General features: G+C 30.8%; 1 protein-coding gene across 1 annotated transcript in view; it reads right to left on the bottom strand.

Annotated features, from left to right (window-relative positions):
- The window catches only part of LOC123700847, an 87,266-nt gene extending 67,680 nt beyond the window's left edge, over positions 1-19,586 (bottom strand). Inside the window, exon 1 of the mRNA XM_045648191.1 lies at positions 18,775-19,586. Within this exon, the coding sequence (XP_045504147.1) occupies positions 18,775-18,925 (151 nt within the window). The 5' untranslated portion in view covers positions 18,926-19,586. The remainder of the gene's footprint in view (positions 1-18,774) is intronic.
- Positions 19,587-19,896: the final 310 nt, after the last annotated feature.

The raw sequence follows: 19,896 nt of genomic DNA, 5'->3' as shown, positions 1-19,896 counted from the left end.
ACACCCATTTGCCTAGTATATCTACATCTATTTTTAAATAAACTTTGGCGTATGTTTTTATTGTAATTTTACCGAATTTTACCATAAATCCATTGTAGTACTATTGAAAATAACATACTTATATCTTCAAATTATAAAAGGTTAAACCTTTGTAAAGTCAATCCAGATTCAGAACGATAATGATACTTGAAGAAGAATTATTATAATCACCATAAAGCCACAGAGCACACTTCAACAATACATAAACTATGTCAAATTACGCATTGAGCAATATTTTCGTCCATTAACTTACATTTAAACCATTAAGATCTCATCATATGGAGAGCGTGCTGTACGTCTGTAATAAGGTACCGCTACTTAAGGTAGTTGCATGTGTGTGTACGGCTTTACACCTTCGTTTTGACATGCTAAAGTTTTGGATATTTGAACTCTTATAGTCGAGCCAATTTAATAGGCAACATTTGACGTCTATCAATTTTATCTTCGAAGAGATGTAACTTGTATAAAAACATCGATTAAAGTGAATTAATCGATACGGATTTGTAACATTTGTCAATCGAATTTATTAATTTATGATGATTTTTATTCACAAGTAATCAATTGCATTCGATTCTAGATGTCAGATTTCGATTTTTAGAGTAACATCTCTGGTATTTAAAAAGAAAAAAGGTTTATTGACACAAAATTGTAGCGACGTCCGTTCTTCAATTCAGAAATTGTTAATTATGTTTAGAATGGTTTATCAGTAAAATGAAATATTAAAATTACTTGTATTGGTCATTATTATTATAAATATGTAATCGTAATTGAAAAAAGGTTAAGCAAATGTGCAGTTCTAACAAAACGAATTATCATGTTATTCTATGTCGTCTTTACTAGGTTACGTTGTTGAATTTTGTTGAACTGTCAAATGTTGCCTATTAAAATGGCTCTACTATAGATGTCTAGTTTCAGGGGTTTTCATGGACGTTGTGTTTCACACTTTTGAATGTCTACAAATTGAGATAAATTGAGTAGCATCACGATTTTTAAATGAAATACAACTACGGTGTAGGTAATAATAAACAGGTTGATAATTTTACTTTTTTCTTTGTGAGATTGAGTAAAGAATTTTTGCAATCGTATAAAAAAGAGAATAACTATCGTATTATATTGATTTAACTCTCTTATATTGCTGTTGTATAATATTATATCTAAATTGAAATCATAATATTTTCTCAATTATATTGCTCCCTGATTCTTTAATCATTTATATTTATGAGTTAAAAAAACGCTCAACAAACGCGTCATGCAACCGCCGCTAGTGTGAAAGCGCACTAATGACCACATTTACCGTTGTCCGCGATACGCAATGGGCTAATAAATCAAAACTTAAACGCCACTTTATTCGTTGCTAGATGAAGTGCAGTGTGCCCACTTAGGTGGCTGTGCCTTACACCGATGGTACACTGTAATTAAAGTTATTTTTATTTACTTAATCGAAGCAAAGAAACAATTAAAATATTCTGTCAAGACCTTCAATTTTTCAAATTAGGCTGAATCTATTCATAATTTTCTTCACGGAAGTAACACGAACTTTATTTCGCTTAGTAAGTAGGTAGGTAAGTACTGATTTTTCTATTCCTGCTAATAGTCGAATAAAGGTCTATTTTTAAATTTTATGTTTTAATTAAGATTGAAAAATCCCTTAATTAAACATTTATTTGTATGTACAACAGATACACTTTTTTGTTCAGATAAATGTATTGTTTCATTACACAACGGTGTAACAGTAACCTTATGATCAGTGCTATCCATTTAACGATGTTCCTGTATCCAGCTATGTTCCTTACTTTGTATTCCTTAGCTTAGCCAAGTTTAGAATTATGATTTAACTTGAACTTTAACGAGTTGTTAGATCTTATACTTAACATAAGCTATGCTAATTTGGCTATTACATGCTTAAGCTAATTTTTTAAAGAAAAGCTAATTTTCAAATTTAAGACTAAGTCGGATCAACAAAGAAAGTCTTAATTGAAGATAATAAGATTTAATTAGAAATGATTTTACCACTTTGAGTGAGATCAAAGAGGCATATATTATGTAGCAAAGAAAATACTCTCCATGTGCAATTTTTGCTTTTCACTTTTTTAACGTTGAATGGAAGAGAAGATACAATATTATCAAACATATTTATTTTCTATAGTGATGAACATACATACGAAATAAATATTAAAAAAAAATGTTGTGTGGTTTTATGAAACCACGGTAAAAGTGAAACTGTTCGAACGGTTCCGAACACTGCTTTGTGTAGCGCATGTCGCGTGCCGAGTAGGTATACCTACTCGGCAGCCGCGATACACGCGACATGCGCTACACAGACCAAAAAGTTTGAGACGATGTAATAAAAGTTTCACTTTAAAATAGAGATATCGTTTCAACTACCGTTTTCACAAAATATCGATCTCCAATCTTAAATATAACACTATTTTCCAATAACAGAAGGAACAGAGGCTTATTTGTAGGGTCCATTAATATCGAGTGCCATCAGCACATTATTACATGTCACGGTGACGATGCGCAGGCGCCGCGCGTGTACTAATCTTGTAACTTTTAGGGATCCGTGTTGGAATATGTTTTGTAAAAAAAATCTAAAAATGCTATCAATTTTTAGTTTTTGTTTGTTTTTATAAGACATTTTGTAAATAGATTTGATTGTAAAGTCAGAAGTAATGAAAATTGACATTTATTTTTTTATTGAAATAAGCAATCCGCGTACATGCTTATAACCAATTTTCGTTTCTCTCATAAACGTATGTCCTTTCAAAAAATGTAGGTAATTTATATTTTTTTGAGTAAAAAAAAAGGAATTTAGCCTTGAAATATATTATTCTTAGAACGCTTTTTATTAAAATGATTTTATACAGAACCCATCCAATAAAACAGACACACCCAATTTTCCTATCATTAATTGATATTACGTTATTCGGAACGATTGATCTCCTTGTGTTTAATTTGAAGTGCTCTTGTAATAATTATAAAAGCCATTTACTGTGCTAATGAAATAATTGAAAGAACAACCCGACATTTACAAAACTATCCTTAAAATCTACTTCTATTATCGCTCTGTTTGATTTTGGAATTAATTTTGTCTTAAATAATTCAGAAAATATGGTTTTAGCTAATCAAAATCATATTGTTAATACTGAATTTCTCACAACTCACGATTTTATTAGAGTCATTTAAAAATCAAAACTCTTTGTAAGAAAAAATATTTTTGCTTTAATTATTATTATAGACGATTAGCATACAATTTTTCTCGAATAAAATGAAATTTAGGAATTTATTTTCTTCCTCCTATCATAGAAATATTTACTAAAGAAATACCTTATTTGATAATTTATAATTTCTAAGAAAGGACCGTTCTAAGAAAGGACAGACAGTTTACAGATTATTTATTTATTTATAAATAAATAAATAAATAATAAATAGACAGACAATGGATTCATGCGAGCGCCACAGCATACAAGAACTACCCTTAGTTTTAACACCAAACACTAAAACTTGTACACATTTAACACCAAACATTAAATTTGGTAGAAAATAACTTCCAAAGCAATTTGTCCATCCAGTTAACATTAAAACCATTCGAAACAGTGCGTGATCACGTGCCATAATTGTAATATCATCGCGAGAGATTGATGGCATCTTTTTTAATGTAAAACCATTTAGAACGATCACCAGCCATCCACCACAGCATAATATATTTAATGTCTTATAATATGTGGTACTTAATGGGTTTTATGGCCGATCGTCTCATTTAATGTTCTAAGGTTAACTATTTGGATATATTAGATTTTATGTTTTAGTATTAAAAATTGTCATAATCACCAATAATGTGCCGTTAGATTTTTATGTTGTGGATTATTTTTAACTTGAAAGACAGCAACAATAGTTTTAGTTGTCATACTATATTTAGAAATGTATTTATTTAAATTGTAAATTGTATAAGTTGTAGTTGTGTGTGTTGTAGTTGTGTGTGTTGTGTTATAAGTTGTGTGTAAATTATCGCAATTGTACAATATTTTTGGTAATAATTTGCTAAAGGTTACCTTTGAACTTCATATACAGAAGTTTTTCAGTTCATTTCGGTGCAAATGTCAAAAATATCAGTTCAATACTTTAAGGGCTGTTTTTCAATCCTTGGTTAAAACTTATTCGTCGAATAACGTATTAAACTACCATTTCAAAAATCTATATATAAAACTCAATGGTGACTGATATAGTGATCTATCAACGCACAGCCCAAACCACTGGATGTATCGGGCTGAAATTTGGCTTGCAGGTAGATCTTAGGACGTAGGCATCCGCTAAGAAAGGATTTCCCGAAATTCTTGCGGAACCGGGAATAACGGGGATGCACGTACAAAGTCGTGGGCGGAAGCTAGTGCATTATAATTGTCCGTATTTCACAGTTAACAGGAGACATTTTAATATGTTCGTGTAATACTTTATTAGACGGATACATTTTAACCAAGGATTGAAAAATCGGCCCTAAATAAACAATCCTGACTTTAATACCATACAAGGCTTCATTTGAGTAACCTTTGTTAAGTCTTGCTATCAACATACTTAAAATAAAAGGCTGTGTGCACATCAATGTCATGTGTGTGATAATGATGAATGCCACTGAAACTTTGACTTTTGTGTCGTGACTATTTGCAAATGCATTAACCAACGATAAATGTAAGTGATATTGTTTTTATTCTATAGAAAATATGCTTTAGTATTCAATAAGTATAAATAATGGAGTAGATTTGAAGAAAATATTGATTATTTTCCATTGTTTTTGTGATGTACTTAGATCAATTTCAATCATATACCTATTATAGAGGTACAGGTACATATAGTTACAGGCAGGTGGTGATGGAGGTCGCAGAACTCGCTAAAATTAGCTAAATCTCTTTAGATCTTTTCCCCAATACTATAATCATCATAAATTAATATCTATTATTTCAGATGTCTTTCGATTATAATGGAATTGAGAGTTGAAATAATAATCATTTATACCTGAGCATTGTAAGATAACATTACTTTTAAAACTATTATATATACTACTAGCTTTACACCCGCGGCATCGCCCGCGCAGTCAAAGAAAAACCCGCATAGTTACCGTTCCCGTGGGATTTCCGGGATAATACCTATCCTATGTCCTTTCTCGGGTATCAAAATATCTCTATACCAAATTTCATGCAAATTGGTTCAGTAGTTAAGGCGTGATTGAGTAACAGACAGACAGACAGACAGAGTTACTTTCGCATTTATAATATTAGTATGGATTGTGTTACTAAGATTTATTTTAAAACCTTTTTACCGAAATGTGAAGCGTAAATAAATTCTAAAATAAGAACAATGTTTAATGATGGTAATATAAGAAAATGTAGCAAAGTGCCACTTTATCACAGCACAGAAAAAGCAATAGAGTACTTCCATTATGCTACATAATTTTTAGTAAAAACATATAAGGCAGACAGTATGGAGGATGAATTCGATATAGTTTTGCTAAATGAAGCGTGCCAACTCTATGGTTTTGTATATCGCTAGTGGCTATCTTCTCTATTTTTATTTAGCTCATCTATTACAATCCTTTGTTTGCTGTCGTATTTACACCGTTTTAAGAAATTCAACCCTATTCCTCTGGAATAAGATACAAATCTAGTTGTTACGTTTTATTCTTATATTTGCAAAATAAGCCATCAGAAGTTATTGGAACTTGTGCTTGGTGTTACAAATGATTTATGATTTTGTTCCGCTTTTTTCAGTTTTGTTGCAAAGTTCAAACTGATATGTTTGTGGAAATTGCTCCGTGGATAAAGTTATGAAAATAAACATTAACGATCATGCAATATTTAGATAAACTAAACTGCATTTAAGATTAGTTAATGTTCACTAAAGCGAACATAGTTATAATTCTAATGTACCAATTTATTTCCTAAACCACGCCAACCGTCATGTTTATTATTTCTTGAAGTTTTGTTCAAGTTGTTGTATCAAAAATATTTTTTATGTTATCAAATCTCATTTACATATTCTTTTTGCTTTTTTTTTCAGATAAGAAACGAAGTCAACCTTTAATGCGAATTTATTGGTCAACGAGACAATATCACACACAAGACATGGATGGCGCAAAAAATGCTGACGACCTAACAAGGATTCCTCCTTCTATTTCTTATTTTTATTCTTTAATACTGATCTATTGATTTTCTACATCATATATCATGCTATCGTCACACAATTCATGTCACATTATGCCTCCAACTTCGAAATGAAAGATAATCTGACGTCTAATATATACGCCTTGATCGATCGATGCATCTTACAAGTTTAAAACTGCATACAGAACAGAAGAAATAGTTTTAATACCGTCTTTATTACCTGTTAAATAAGATTCAAGATTGTACGAGTTGATTTTGTTAATGTAATTTGTATTGTTGTTGATTTATTCGGTGTCACTTTTTTGTGATGGGTTACAAAAGGTGAAGTATTAGAAAGGTGTAACTGAACCCTATGGTTGACTTAATTTAACGGTTCGATTTGAGTTTAAGATCTGTTTATTTGTATTTAAATTATACTTTATGCGTTATCTGTAATTTCATTGATAATTATATTTTTGTTTATCATAACTATAAACACATGTAACGATGAAATTGTATAATAAAGGCCTTTGTAAACATGTTTTGTTTCTACTTACCTTCTTGTTTTAAGCTTCTCAAAATAATTAATGTAACATACCTGAAACAGAAAAGGAATTATACTTAGGTTTAATTTAAATGAAATATTAAAAAATAGTAATTAAAAATGGTCATACCATATTGTAATTGATAAACATACTTTTATTTTAAGTGTAAAAGCTTAGCTTATATGGTTAGAGCTTCCGTAGAGTACAAAATTGTAGTATATTTTGATAAATATCGTTGCCTTTAAGAATTCCTATTACTATTACGCCATACTACAATAAATATTTTTTCACAATCACCTGTGAACCATCCGTTCTTTCTCGAAATAAGTTCTCATTGGTAATTAACAGTAAATCTTAAACGCATTTTGTAATAAAAAACAGATACTTTTCGAAACAAGGCGAGGTGCAATGATAGGATAGTTTACATTAAATTGTTGTAATTTAACAAGAAGCTATCGGCTTACCGATCCGCTTGAGGGCCATTACTGATTGCTCATAAGTTTCTCGTGATTTGATGTAATTTTGTTTTTACGTATGGGTACAGATAATATGTATTATAATAGGTACCTGGTACATACTATACATATGGGCATGGTTGCTTTCGTGTGTTTATGATAGTTTATTGTAAGTAATTAGGTAGGTATATATAATAGATATATTATGCTATGTGGAGCCGAATTATAATTTTTATGATAATATTTTCTATTATTTTAATGCCGTGTATGTTGTTGCAGTTGGTAAATATTTCGATACTATTTTACAAATAATAAATTTAATATTATAAGCAATTAAAATATAAATATCATTTATTTAAATTTGTATTATAGGTAATAGGTATGTATTTTTAACTCGCATTCTGAATAAGAAATAATTATGTGTCATGTGCACAGTGCAGACCATAATATTTCCATATTCATGCAAAATATTGTTTTATTAAAATTATTCACATTCAAGCAATATAATATTAAATTCTATTCCACAAACAGACCGAATTAAACAGCCTGAGTTTCTAAGAAATATGTATAACGTTCTCGGAAGGTCTGAAGGAAAATCGACCGCCATTTCTTAGAAGCAAAAAACACAGTTATTAAATGTTAGTCATTTTCTTTTGGGTTCATCTTAATGATTTTGCATTAAAAGGATTGTGGGATATTATTACAAGAGATAACAATAAAACAGGAAAATAGGGTCAATGTTAATATGGAGCATTTTTGTGTATATTTAGAAACTAGCTGCTCCGCGCGGTTTCACCCCCGTGGCTCCACTCCTGTTGGTGGTAGCGTGATGATATATACCCTATAGCCTTCCTCGATAAATGAGCTACCTAACACCGAATGAATTTTTCAAATCGGACCAGTAGTTCCCGAGATTAGCGCGTTCAAACAAATAAACAACCTCTTCAGCTTTATAATATTAGTATAAATTAAAGATATTAACGGATTTTAAACGAGATTAATTTCGAAATGTAAAATAGTCGAATAAAATCAATGACAATGGGAATGACAATGATATTTTGTGTGTATTGAATGATGATGATGATGATGATGATACTTAATTTGGAAAAAGATTTTCTTTAACGAGGTGGAAAAAACATTACCTACCTACATTATATAAAAATCTAAATTAAAACTGATTATGTAGAGCTCTTTATTTCTTCGATATCTATATCTATACTAATATTATAAAAAGGAAAGGTTTTGTATGTATGTATGGTTTTCACGCATAAACTACTGAACCGATTATAATGAAATTTAGCACACATATAGATGGTAACTTGGATTAATACATAGGATAGGTTTTATCCCGGAAATCCTACGGGAACGGGAACTAAGCGGGTTTTCCTTTGAAAACGCGGGCGAAGACGCGGCGAAAAGCTAGTGATTTAATGTGTTCGTCAGATCCTGATGAGCGGCTTTAGGCGTTTTTCTACAAAATATGTCATCATACTTTTACAACAAACAATTAAGTGTATCCAAAACATTTCTGAAAACTCATGACTGAAGAACCTTGTTTATTTCTTTTCCATGTCACAACGCACAATTATTTAAAAAAAGCTATTAATCTGCCTCATATTGTAAGTTTTGAAGCTATTAACATTGTTTATTAGCTTTTCAATGAAAATATCTCGCATAATAGCATTCTTTAAGTCTCATAATCGTCAAAATGAGTCGTGACTAAAATCGACATATAAGTATGGATAAAATCTGGTTTAAACGCTCATTAAATCCGAGATTCCCGACAAGTTGAGGTAATAAATGCGTTATGTTTTTTGTTAAATTTTATGTACCTTTGTCTGGGTTTGACTTTCGAAATGATTTGCGATATGAAGATGTTTAATGTTCGTATGGGGAGATATCAAATGAGAAAGAAAGATAGGACTGTTTACGTTTGAAGGAGTAGTGTTTATTTAAAAAAAAATAAAAAAGACGTGTGGCACTCGGGGACTGCCGCGGTAAAGCTATTGCATGCTATGCCTTCAAGCCACACCTCCGCCCGTCGGAGTGGGGAACGTGAGGTTTTTTCGTTACGGAATTTCTCGATTCGGTCCCCGCGCTCAAGGCCCGCGATATAAGCTATGCAATAGCTTAAAATTCCTGAAAGATTTTTAGGTTTTATAAATTCAGTCACTTGTAAGTTGTAATAAAACAAAGACAGACGCATCTATGAATATGTGTACCATTTATGTTCAATCACAGTCCAATTAATCAGCGATAGTTGAATACAATGCGATGCAATTAGTTTTGCCAATAATTTCAAAATCTTTATTATTAATATTATAAATCTGAATAGGTTGTTTGTTTGTTTGTTTGAACGCGCTAATCTCGGGAACTACTGGTCCGATTTGAAAAATTCTTTAGGTGTTAGATGGCCCATTTATCGAGGAAGGCTATAGGCAATATAATATCATCTCGCTAAGACCAATAGGAGCGGAGCACTGCGGGTAAAACCGCGGAGCACAGCTAGTATGAAAAGAAAGTCTTTAATTTCTTTTCATCAAGTAACCATACACCAGCAATTTCCATAATTTTGGACTACAATTAATCAGCTTAATTGTCAATAAAACAAAAGTACCGAACAATTTAATTCTTTCTCAGGCAATGAAGCGAGAATGTTCTTCCCACGTTTTTAAATGCATAATTATGTTATTATCTTTTACTTGTTGTTATGATACATTTAGTGTACAAAATGTAAGCTTTATGTTTTATAATTTCAAAGAAATAACGCCATTTTAAATGTTAAGTGGATCGTCGTTCACCAGAGGTTTTAATATCGAGTAAGAAAAAAAATATCAACAAAATGACGAGGATATTTTTGCAATGAATAAACTCAAAAGATGGACTGATTTTCATTAAAAAGTAAACGAGAAGAAAATAATTAGATACTTTTATTTACACCTAGGCATAGACACATTTTATTTATGATATAGGCAATTTTTAATCTCTAGTTTCAAGCGGTACTAAATAAATGTAACTCAGTCGAAAGCACATAATTTCATTCTTGAATTATAATATAATAATATGTTGTACATTACATTTTATAGAAATAGTTAATTAACATTCAATAAGATGTCATGTTAACATTAACAAAATATGTAATTAAATTTATGTTTATGAAACTTCAAGAAACTTTGTGGAGATTTGTAGATATAATAAAGTTTTGAATAAGATTGTGTGATTAAAATATCAATTCAATTTTATTGGCGTTGGACATTTGTTTAATTGGATAGTAATTGAATATCTTTATACAAATGTCAGTCATAGGACGAGTGAGGTAGAGCTAGCTAATTTTGAGTTTAATTATTTTACACTAGCTGCTCCGCGCGGTTTCACCCCCGTGGCTCCACCCCTGTTGGTCGTAACGTGATAATACATAGCCTATAACATTCCTCGATAAATGGGCTATCTAACACCGAAAGAATTTTTCAAATCGGACCAGTAGTTCCCGAGATTAGCGCGTTCAAACAAACAAACAAACTCTTCAGCTTTATAATATTAGTATAGATTTGAAAGAGGTTTTTATTATTATTTTATTCAAGAGATTTATGGGATTAGCAATGTTATTCCTCAAGGTTAATTTTATTTACACAAATAATATTTGTCTTCATTCTATCATGAAACATATTTTTACATTCAATTTCAACTCGTGGATATAACACGATCCTAAAGCTAATTAGAAGGATAATGAATAGCAGAAAACCTAAACAACGTCAAAGAAACCTAAACAAAACCTGTATAAAACAACTAGTCGTTTAAAATAGCGGTAGCTTTAAAACAAAGAATTATATAACTTAATAAAGCGTGATTATGGTGTTATTAAAGTAACCAGATGGACGGACCACGTGTGTCCAATTATGAGACAAAGGGCCATAGGGCATTGTATTTTGTTGACACTTGAGTGTACGTTTTCTAAGAGTTAAAATGTGTATGAAATTGAATCGTTCTTATACATTGATGGTTGGGTTCTTGTGTTTACCTGTTACCCTGGTACTTGTTCAGTAATGAATGTTAATTGTTAAAAGATTAACTGGATACATTCGACGCAATGTTATATTTTAGTTTATTTAAGTTATTGCTCTATTTTTTACTGAGTTCTAATAGATTTTGTTAGTACATCTTTTGTTATTCGATTAGTGTACCTACCGGTAAACCTTCTATGAATATTAGAAACTTATTTCAACTATTTGTACCTAAATAACGAAGTAAAGCTAATTATAAAAAAAATCCTAAACAACCAATTTTCAGAAGCTTTTAAAAATATAATAAGCTGCTCTTTAGACTTAGACTACTACATTGTATTCTTTATCTTGATAAATCAAACAAAAACATTAAATAATGGTTATTATACGAAGCCACCGGTATCCATACTAGTTGTTAAACATTGCATAAGAAGGAATATTCGCAAATTGCAGTATTAGTTCGTCAGCTAATGATCAAGGGGGGCAAAATGCTAAAATGTCAAGGAGCAACCTTTCGAATGTAGTGTGTTAGTGTGTCACAATTATAAGTTGGTTTCACTGCGTTATTGGTATATTGTATTTTCTCTAATTATTATCTTCTCAATTTATAATAAATATGTTATTCTTCATTGTTTACAGAGTCAATTAATATCATATATAATCTCTCTCTCAATCGACGTGATATAAAGGCAAAGAAATAAACACACTTTCTCATATTTTATATTGGTAAGGATAGTAAGGATTAATGAAAAAGGATAGCTGGATAACCTAGGTTCATTTTCTTGTAGAGATAAAATAAAATCTCAGTCTGACTGGACATAGAGTAGAGAGAAGTGGACATAGAGTTACACATTTTCTGGTAAATAATAAGAACCTCCAATGTAGAGCTTATTTCACCCATGGGTTTAAATTTTCAATGTTTAAGTTACATACTTTCTTTCATTGTTATACAGATTATTTGAGCTACTATTACAAGGCTAGGTAGGTATATATGTAGTTATATAATTTATCAATAGTTACATAAATTATTAAATTCTATGTTATCTAAGTGAATATCTACAGAATACCACTTATTATTCTATGACAATAACCCTTAATGACTATTTAAACACCCTTTACCTTCAGTTTAACTAACCCTTTTGAAGTGTCATAAAAATGTATTCTAATCCACTTCATAGACAGTATTAATAAATTGTTATTCTACGTAAAACAAAAACAAATGAACAGAATGGACATGTCTGGACATGATAGCTTGGAACAGTGTGTAATTTTGTTAAATCTTGTGTTATTTGTATGTATTTGATGTGTAAATGTGTATGAAATGTTAACCGGGTTTATTTGGCTTACAATGTGGTGCTAATGTGCTATACTCGAAGTATAGTAATACACGGAGTATATGTATAATGATTTAAACGTGTTGTTTGTTAAAAAACATCAATGTATTGTACATTGATGATTTTAAACATACCTAGTAATATTATTTAATTGTATTCCCAAATTAGGTTTTAAGGGTAAATAGGAAAAACTACATTGAACTTTTTCCGATGGATTTTTAACTAAATAAAGGAACTTAACTCACAATATCGTATCTATGAGCCTAAATCTCTTTTTCTTTCATTATAGGTTATCTATACTAATATTACAAAGCTTAAATTGTTTGTTTGAACGCGCTAATCTCAGGAACTACTGGCCCGGTTTGAAAAATTATTTCGATTTTAGATAGCCCATTTATCGAGGAAGGCTATAGGATATATAATATCATCAAGCTAAGACCAACAGGAGTGGAGCAATGTGGGTGAAACCGCGTGAAACAGCTAGTAAGTTATAACAGTATCGTTTTGTATTATTTGCGGTTATATCATGCATTTTATAATTGCAAAATACTAGATACAATTATACTTATCATCAAATGCTATTCTATAAATAAATCGACATTTAATTAAAAACTCATGTCTCATTCTATTTTTATCCTTATTCCATCTCACGAAAGATAAACATTGAATGAAGATAAAGAAATAAATTAAAGAAACTGTAAACTTCGTAACCCTAAATGAAGACTAGACACCTGTTTTAAACAACACCTGTGGAATATTTAAACTCCCCTTTTTCGAACGAAAAAACGAGGCTTGCACACTATTATTGCTCATGTCGACTTGTAGTGCTGAAATTGTGTGTGTATGTGTGTGTATTTTGTAATAATGAAATATTATCATTATACATATATTATTACAAAATGTGTATTTATATTGAAGTTAACATGATACATAAAGATTCTATATGATTTGAAACTTGATAATATAATATTCCGACGTTCCGTTAGGTTAGGTTAGTGGTCATAGACAGACTCTTAATGCTAAATTATCTACGCATAACGTACATAATATAGGTATTGTGTAAAATCGAACCCTAGACTTTGAACAACTACTAGTTTTTTTCTCAGTTTTCATGTCTCTATCTTCCTTGCATATAGGTACTTAGTATATTATATAACTTTCAGGTAATTGAAAGAACACTATCATGGTCTATGATGTGAAGAGATATTACAGTAATGCAATACTGTCAAGTTTCATGCCAAACTATCATGCTTGGAATGTGTAGAAACACCTTTATACAACACCTGTGTTATGTTACGTCCCCTTGCATGTGCAAGCCGTTCGGGAGCAAAAAATCTGGCACTAGGGTAATCGGTGTAAAAGCATTGTTAGTTTACGTTGAACACAATAAAATGTTTGTATGAAGGGAGTTTGGAAATCTTGTAAACTCTACCTGTAAGTTATAATGTAGAGAGGTAATAAAAGATTAATGTGTGTGTTAATATTTTGTGCATTTGGTAATGTTCTTAATTTTATTTTAAATGTAATGCAATGTACAAAGTTGTAAGTTATGAAAGTGTAAAAAGTATGTTTATTAGAATTGGAAGCTAAAATATAATATATATGAATTAATTTAATTTATCTTGAGATGATAAATCAGGGATAACAACTTATCAAAAGTTATCACATATGTATTACTAGCTGCTCCGCGCAGTTTCACCCCCGTGGCTCCACTCCTGTTGCCCGTAGCGTGATGAAATATAGCCTATAACCTTCCTCGATAAATGGGCTATCTAACACCGAAATCATTTTTCAAATCGGACCAGTAGTTCCCGAGATTAGTGCGTTCAAACAAACAAACAAACAAACAAACTCTTCAGCTTTATAATATTAGTATAGATGTATAAGTAATAGAATGTATTGTAAGAAAATCTTATGTTGAAATATAATGTTAAATCAAACTAATCTTTTTACACAACACTACGCTATCTTTACCTTAAAATTAATACTTTAAATATAAATAACAAAGCTTTATGTTGTAAATATAAAAACACATATAAAAGTTCGTTATAGTTAATGCATATTCTAATAAGATTAACCACAATTTTATACCTTTCTTCAGAACTATCCATGAATGAAATTTATGTAACAAGTGAATTTATTAAGATGCTGCGAAATGTACCTTTGTAAATAATATCATTTGCATAGCGGTTATCCAACACTAGAAGTTTTGAAGTTTAATTGCTTGGAATGTAATTGTTTAAATAACATCTTCAAGGGTGGTTTCTGGTTTTATGGGGAGTTACTTTTAAATAGTGTGGTATTTTGTGCGTGTTTGACTCATAAACTGACCACTAAGTAATTCTTATTGGTCTTATACTAAAATATTATTGACATATTTATGTAGGTATTGTTAGAAGAAAATAAACTGATAAGACGTCGTTGGCTCTGTCGAAAATATACGTATGGTATATTTCCATTTTCCATAAATTATGCCATATAGGTTATAGGATAATTAATTATAGATACCTATATTAATCTCAACTTCTAGCAAATACACTAGGTGTGTAGGTATTACATTAAACACATCCTTAAAATAGATAATATTAATAAGTCGATGTCCTGTGATAAAACTGTCTAATTGTTACAAATTTCACAAGAGTTATCACATATTTACCAGAAAAAAAATTGTTCAGTAAAAAACAGATTATTTGCCCCATACCCCACATGGGGACATTCTCACTGCACCGAAAGGGACAAATTAATTCGTTATTCTAAGAATGATCGGCCATTGTAAGAGCGTGAAAAAATAATCGATTGAGGTATCGATGCCTTTTCAAAAACAAATCGGAAAAAAGTCGATCTTTTTCCACTCGAATGATAATCGTAAGCGTGACTTACCTTTGGTTGTTATATTTTAATTGTAATAGACCACACCTAAGGAATACGGAGACCATTTGAAGTAGGCTATATACAATAAGAAGATATAAATATATAGTTATAAACTAGTTTCGTCGAGGCGATGAATTTTGCTTTGAGTGAAGTTCTTATTAGAAATATTTAAAGTGCATTTAAACAGTAGTTATTCTCTTTAATAGTAAAATGCAGTGTTGTGAATTAAGTTGTGGCTTAAATTAATAAATTTCTGGCTTATTTTAATTATTAATTAATAGCTTTTTTAACTAAAGTAGCTTTTAAAGAGACGATGCTCTACATGCACTTTTTAACTGATTACTTACCGATATTTTTATGAGTAATAAAATAAAAATAAAGTATGTTTATATGAACAAGCTAGAACTATCATTAATATAATATTTGGACTCTTATTATATACTAGTTTTTTTGAAGAGTTGTGATTCCTACATTTTAAAAGTTGTCTCTTTATATTTTCACTACCAAAACTATTTTTATCAATTACTAGCGGTCCGTCCCGGCTTCGCCCGTGGTACATGTTTACGTTTTCTCTACATAAGATCCATTCTCGTACTTCAAGAAATATAATAAAAAAGAATTATCGAAATCGGTTCAGCCGTTCTCGAGTTATGCGCTTACCAACACATTTTGCGATTCATTTTTATATATAAGATTATTTGTGTAAATGATTTTCTAGTATGGCAATATTTACTACTTAGTAATAAATCTCCATAAATAATGAATTACGTCAAATCGTTTGTTATTATAGATAAGATAGTGATCGATTTTCCTCTCGAATGTCGAGTCCATTATCAATGTTAAACGGTTTAAGTAATATACTTTAAGTATAATATAAAAATATCTGTTGTAATTATTAATACAGATTATGGAAAGACTTCTGTTACTGTATTTTTAATTTTTAACCCTAAAAAGTATCTTATTGTATGATTTTTATGCAACATAATTTGTATCGAATTCAAAAACTGGTGCTCATTATTCACAAGATAATAATTTCACCAGGAATCGAACCCGGACATTAAAACAATTTAAATTTATAAATAATGCTTCCAGATAAAATATATATTTACCTCTCACTTTTATTTAATTTAGAGAGATTTCTTTGCTTTTTATATTTTATTTAGAGATCAAAATATCGTAAATATTGCTACGTTAAACGCCTTATAAATTGAACTTGGACCATTTCACTTCGTGACCGTTTCCACGATTCAGAGCAACTTCATGTCTTATTTCAAGTTTGAACTAGTTTATCGTTTGTCCCTTTCTAAGGTCTTACAATTTTCTTAAAATATAACCTCGAAGGTACATGAAATGGTTCGTAATTGTTATTTGTTGTATCTGTATTTTTTTTATAAGTTTGTTATAGAAAAACGTTATGTACTTATCTCTTCAAATTATGACTCTACCAAGACTCTATCACAATTTCAATTATAAAAAAACTCTATTTTATGATTTAAAATATAAAAATTCGTTCGGTAGAGTTCCTTAGACTCTATCAGAATACATTTGACATTGTTTTAATATTTTATGAATTTAGACAATCACATTCTGTACCATTCAGTATTATTATTGCTACTGAAGTCAGATAGTATTATTTTTACTTACTATGTAATATATTCTAAGTTTTAGTACATATTACTTTTTATTTAAATTATTCACTCACAGACTATATTTGAAATCCCTTTTTTTTAATTGTACCAAACTAACTAACAAATAAACAGAATTAAATAATTATTAACAGAAAAGCCATATTCTCTAAACATAAAACACTTTGACATTAAAACAATGCTTCAACATGTAACAACATGTCTCAGGTTGTTCGGCTATTTTCGTCCTGATTGACGAACGAACATTGTTTATAATTTGTGACTTGTACGCGTATATTATAAACATTTTTAGTTAAAAATAGTATCTACTGTTTATTTTATTTATGTATTTATAGTAAACGTTTCCATTTAAAAATAAATTCAAATTTTAAAAGCTGAGCTTTTATCTAAGTTTGGATATAGAGTTCATTGGATGTAGAGCTACATTTTTTTTCTGAAAATTATATTTCTATTTTGTTGAAAAAGAATTATATTTTGAAAAATAAACCAGCTAAGATATAAAATGATTGCAAAGATAATGTAAAGGGGCGACTATAGGAAGAGTGGAGTAAAATCAAAGATTTTTCTAGAAAATAATAAATTTATTCCACAATATTAACCCACAGCTGGGAACTAAACACAATCCAGTTATTATAAAGATTACATGCGGCTTACATTATAATTGATACTTGTGAAATAATAAATGTATAGAAAGGCTTACATAGAAATCACAAATTTTAAATGCAATATTTACAATTCAAAAATTAAATTCTACACCATTAAGTTATTTATGATTTTTACATTTTTTTTTCGTTTTACACTTTATTAAAACAGAACATAATCGATTAAAATATTATTTTAACAAAATTCAGTAAATATTTACAAGTGGTAATGTAACAATTTCTTATATTTAGATTTAGATAAATTACAGAACATTTGAATTTTATTTGCCGAGGCGTATTCCACTAATATTTGGCGTATATCGAAATTATCTACGAATAATAATTCATGACTATCGATCATTTGGAACTAAAATTAAGAGATCCTCAAACAAATTCATATCATACGAATATTTTAATGCTACTCGCCTCATTACTATTACAATAAATTAAACTAACTGTTTCTATACTATGCAAAATTATTAAAACAAAATAAGAGATCAAATGGAAATGTAACTAAAGATAAAAACTTAACAGTACTAATGAAATTATATTTTCTACGGTCAGCAGAGAAATTTAATTTTTTGATGAAACAAAAATTAGAGTTATTTCATTTTCGTAAAAAAAAATATTATGAACACATTTTATCGATTATAACAATTATGTTATCTCGTTGTAATGCAACATTATAAATGCACGTATTATTTGAGTACAATAATTATTGTGGAGGTTTTGTCGAACTTCACTCAAAATTTGTAAAGCAAAATTCATCGGAAGCAAAAGTGTGTTAATTGCAAGACGAATTAAAACGAACAATGTCGCGATTGTAAATTTTAATTCGTGACCACCATTTACAAATTAAGTGCAGTTTGACACAACATCTCTTGGAATACAAATACTGGACTTAAAATTACGTAACAATAGTCCAAATCTGCTTTGCAGTATCACCGTTAACAATACTTATCTAGGTTCTTCTCTTATCTCACGGTATTGAAGAGAGATGACGCCAGGGACACTTTAAGGATGGCTACTACCATCACCAAATTCACGATGTAGGTCGAATTGCATCTTAAGTGGTAAGGTGGTATGTTAGGCTCGCGAGGGCACTCACCTCGGCGATTGTCCTGCACTTCTTGGCCAGGTTGTCGCGATACCAAGATGTGGCATAGGACCTCGTACAACTCGGCTAGGAGCCGGTTCAAACGTGAAAAGTTCTCCTCTGTCGCCTCTCTCTCGCTCGGCAAGTTGAATGCTATTGCCATCTTTGTCTCTCACAACGCCTTTTTCGACGGAAGAAGCGTGGACAGATTGCGGTTTGTTTTGTATACATAAATGCTGTGCGCGTTTTATGCACTTCGCTCTCGTGTGATGTTTTCAATTTTCATCCAATATAATGTTTAAATTTTTTTGCCAACTGTACTTTAATTTCGACGAAATATTTCCAAACTTTGTGGCGATATAAAAGTTCAATTTTTTTTTTCAATCTTAAATAAAATATTAAAAATGTTTATAAATCACACAAAGTTCACTCAACACTTGGACACAGTCACAGTTCGATTTGGCGGCAAGGAGATCACAAGTTACGACCTCAAAAGTTCACAGATACACAAAAAGTTTTTGCGAAAACTCCACAGCGAGCATTGTCCGTGAATCACTCGCAATTTAGCGATAACCGACGCTCGGTCGATGACACAATCGCGCTAACTAACGCACTATGCATCGCTCGGCTTTTCGTAAACAAACTGAAACTTCGCACACCGCTCTACAAAAGAGGTCGACTGACAACTATTGTACGTGCAGCCAGCGCGGAAGCGGATCGTGTAATAAGGGATAATACTTTGTGCACATCATTGCCTCGCTCGACGCGCGCGTGCCTGTGTGCGTGGTGCATAACGTAAACATACGCTCACACTGCTGCACCCTATTTGATTATAAATAGTTGAACGCACGGTAGCACGTTCCCTTCGCACTCTACCACTACAATCAAATGTGACACGGCTATTGCCGTCCCTTTCGCACGCGCAGCGAAAAGGTCTCCCTTCTCATTTCGAGCTGGTTACATCACAGTCATAACAGCATTGATAGATATAGGTGTTCTCGGTCTGTTTTCAGGAATTAATCCCTTTGCGAGAGGGATAGCATGAACGTATTGGGGTTTTAATTTGGTGGCAGAAAGCGCGGCAAAGTGAATGGACCAATGAGAGGAGCGTATTCGTATGGGGTGAGGTGACGT

The sequence above is a fragment of the Colias croceus genome, chromosome 20, assembly GCF_905220415.1.
Source record: "Colias croceus chromosome 20, ilColCroc2.1".
Lineage (NCBI taxonomy): Eukaryota > Metazoa > Arthropoda > Insecta > Lepidoptera > Pieridae > Colias > Colias croceus.
Note: the sequence above shows the minus strand (reverse complement) of the source record. Positions and strands in the feature narration are given on the sequence as shown.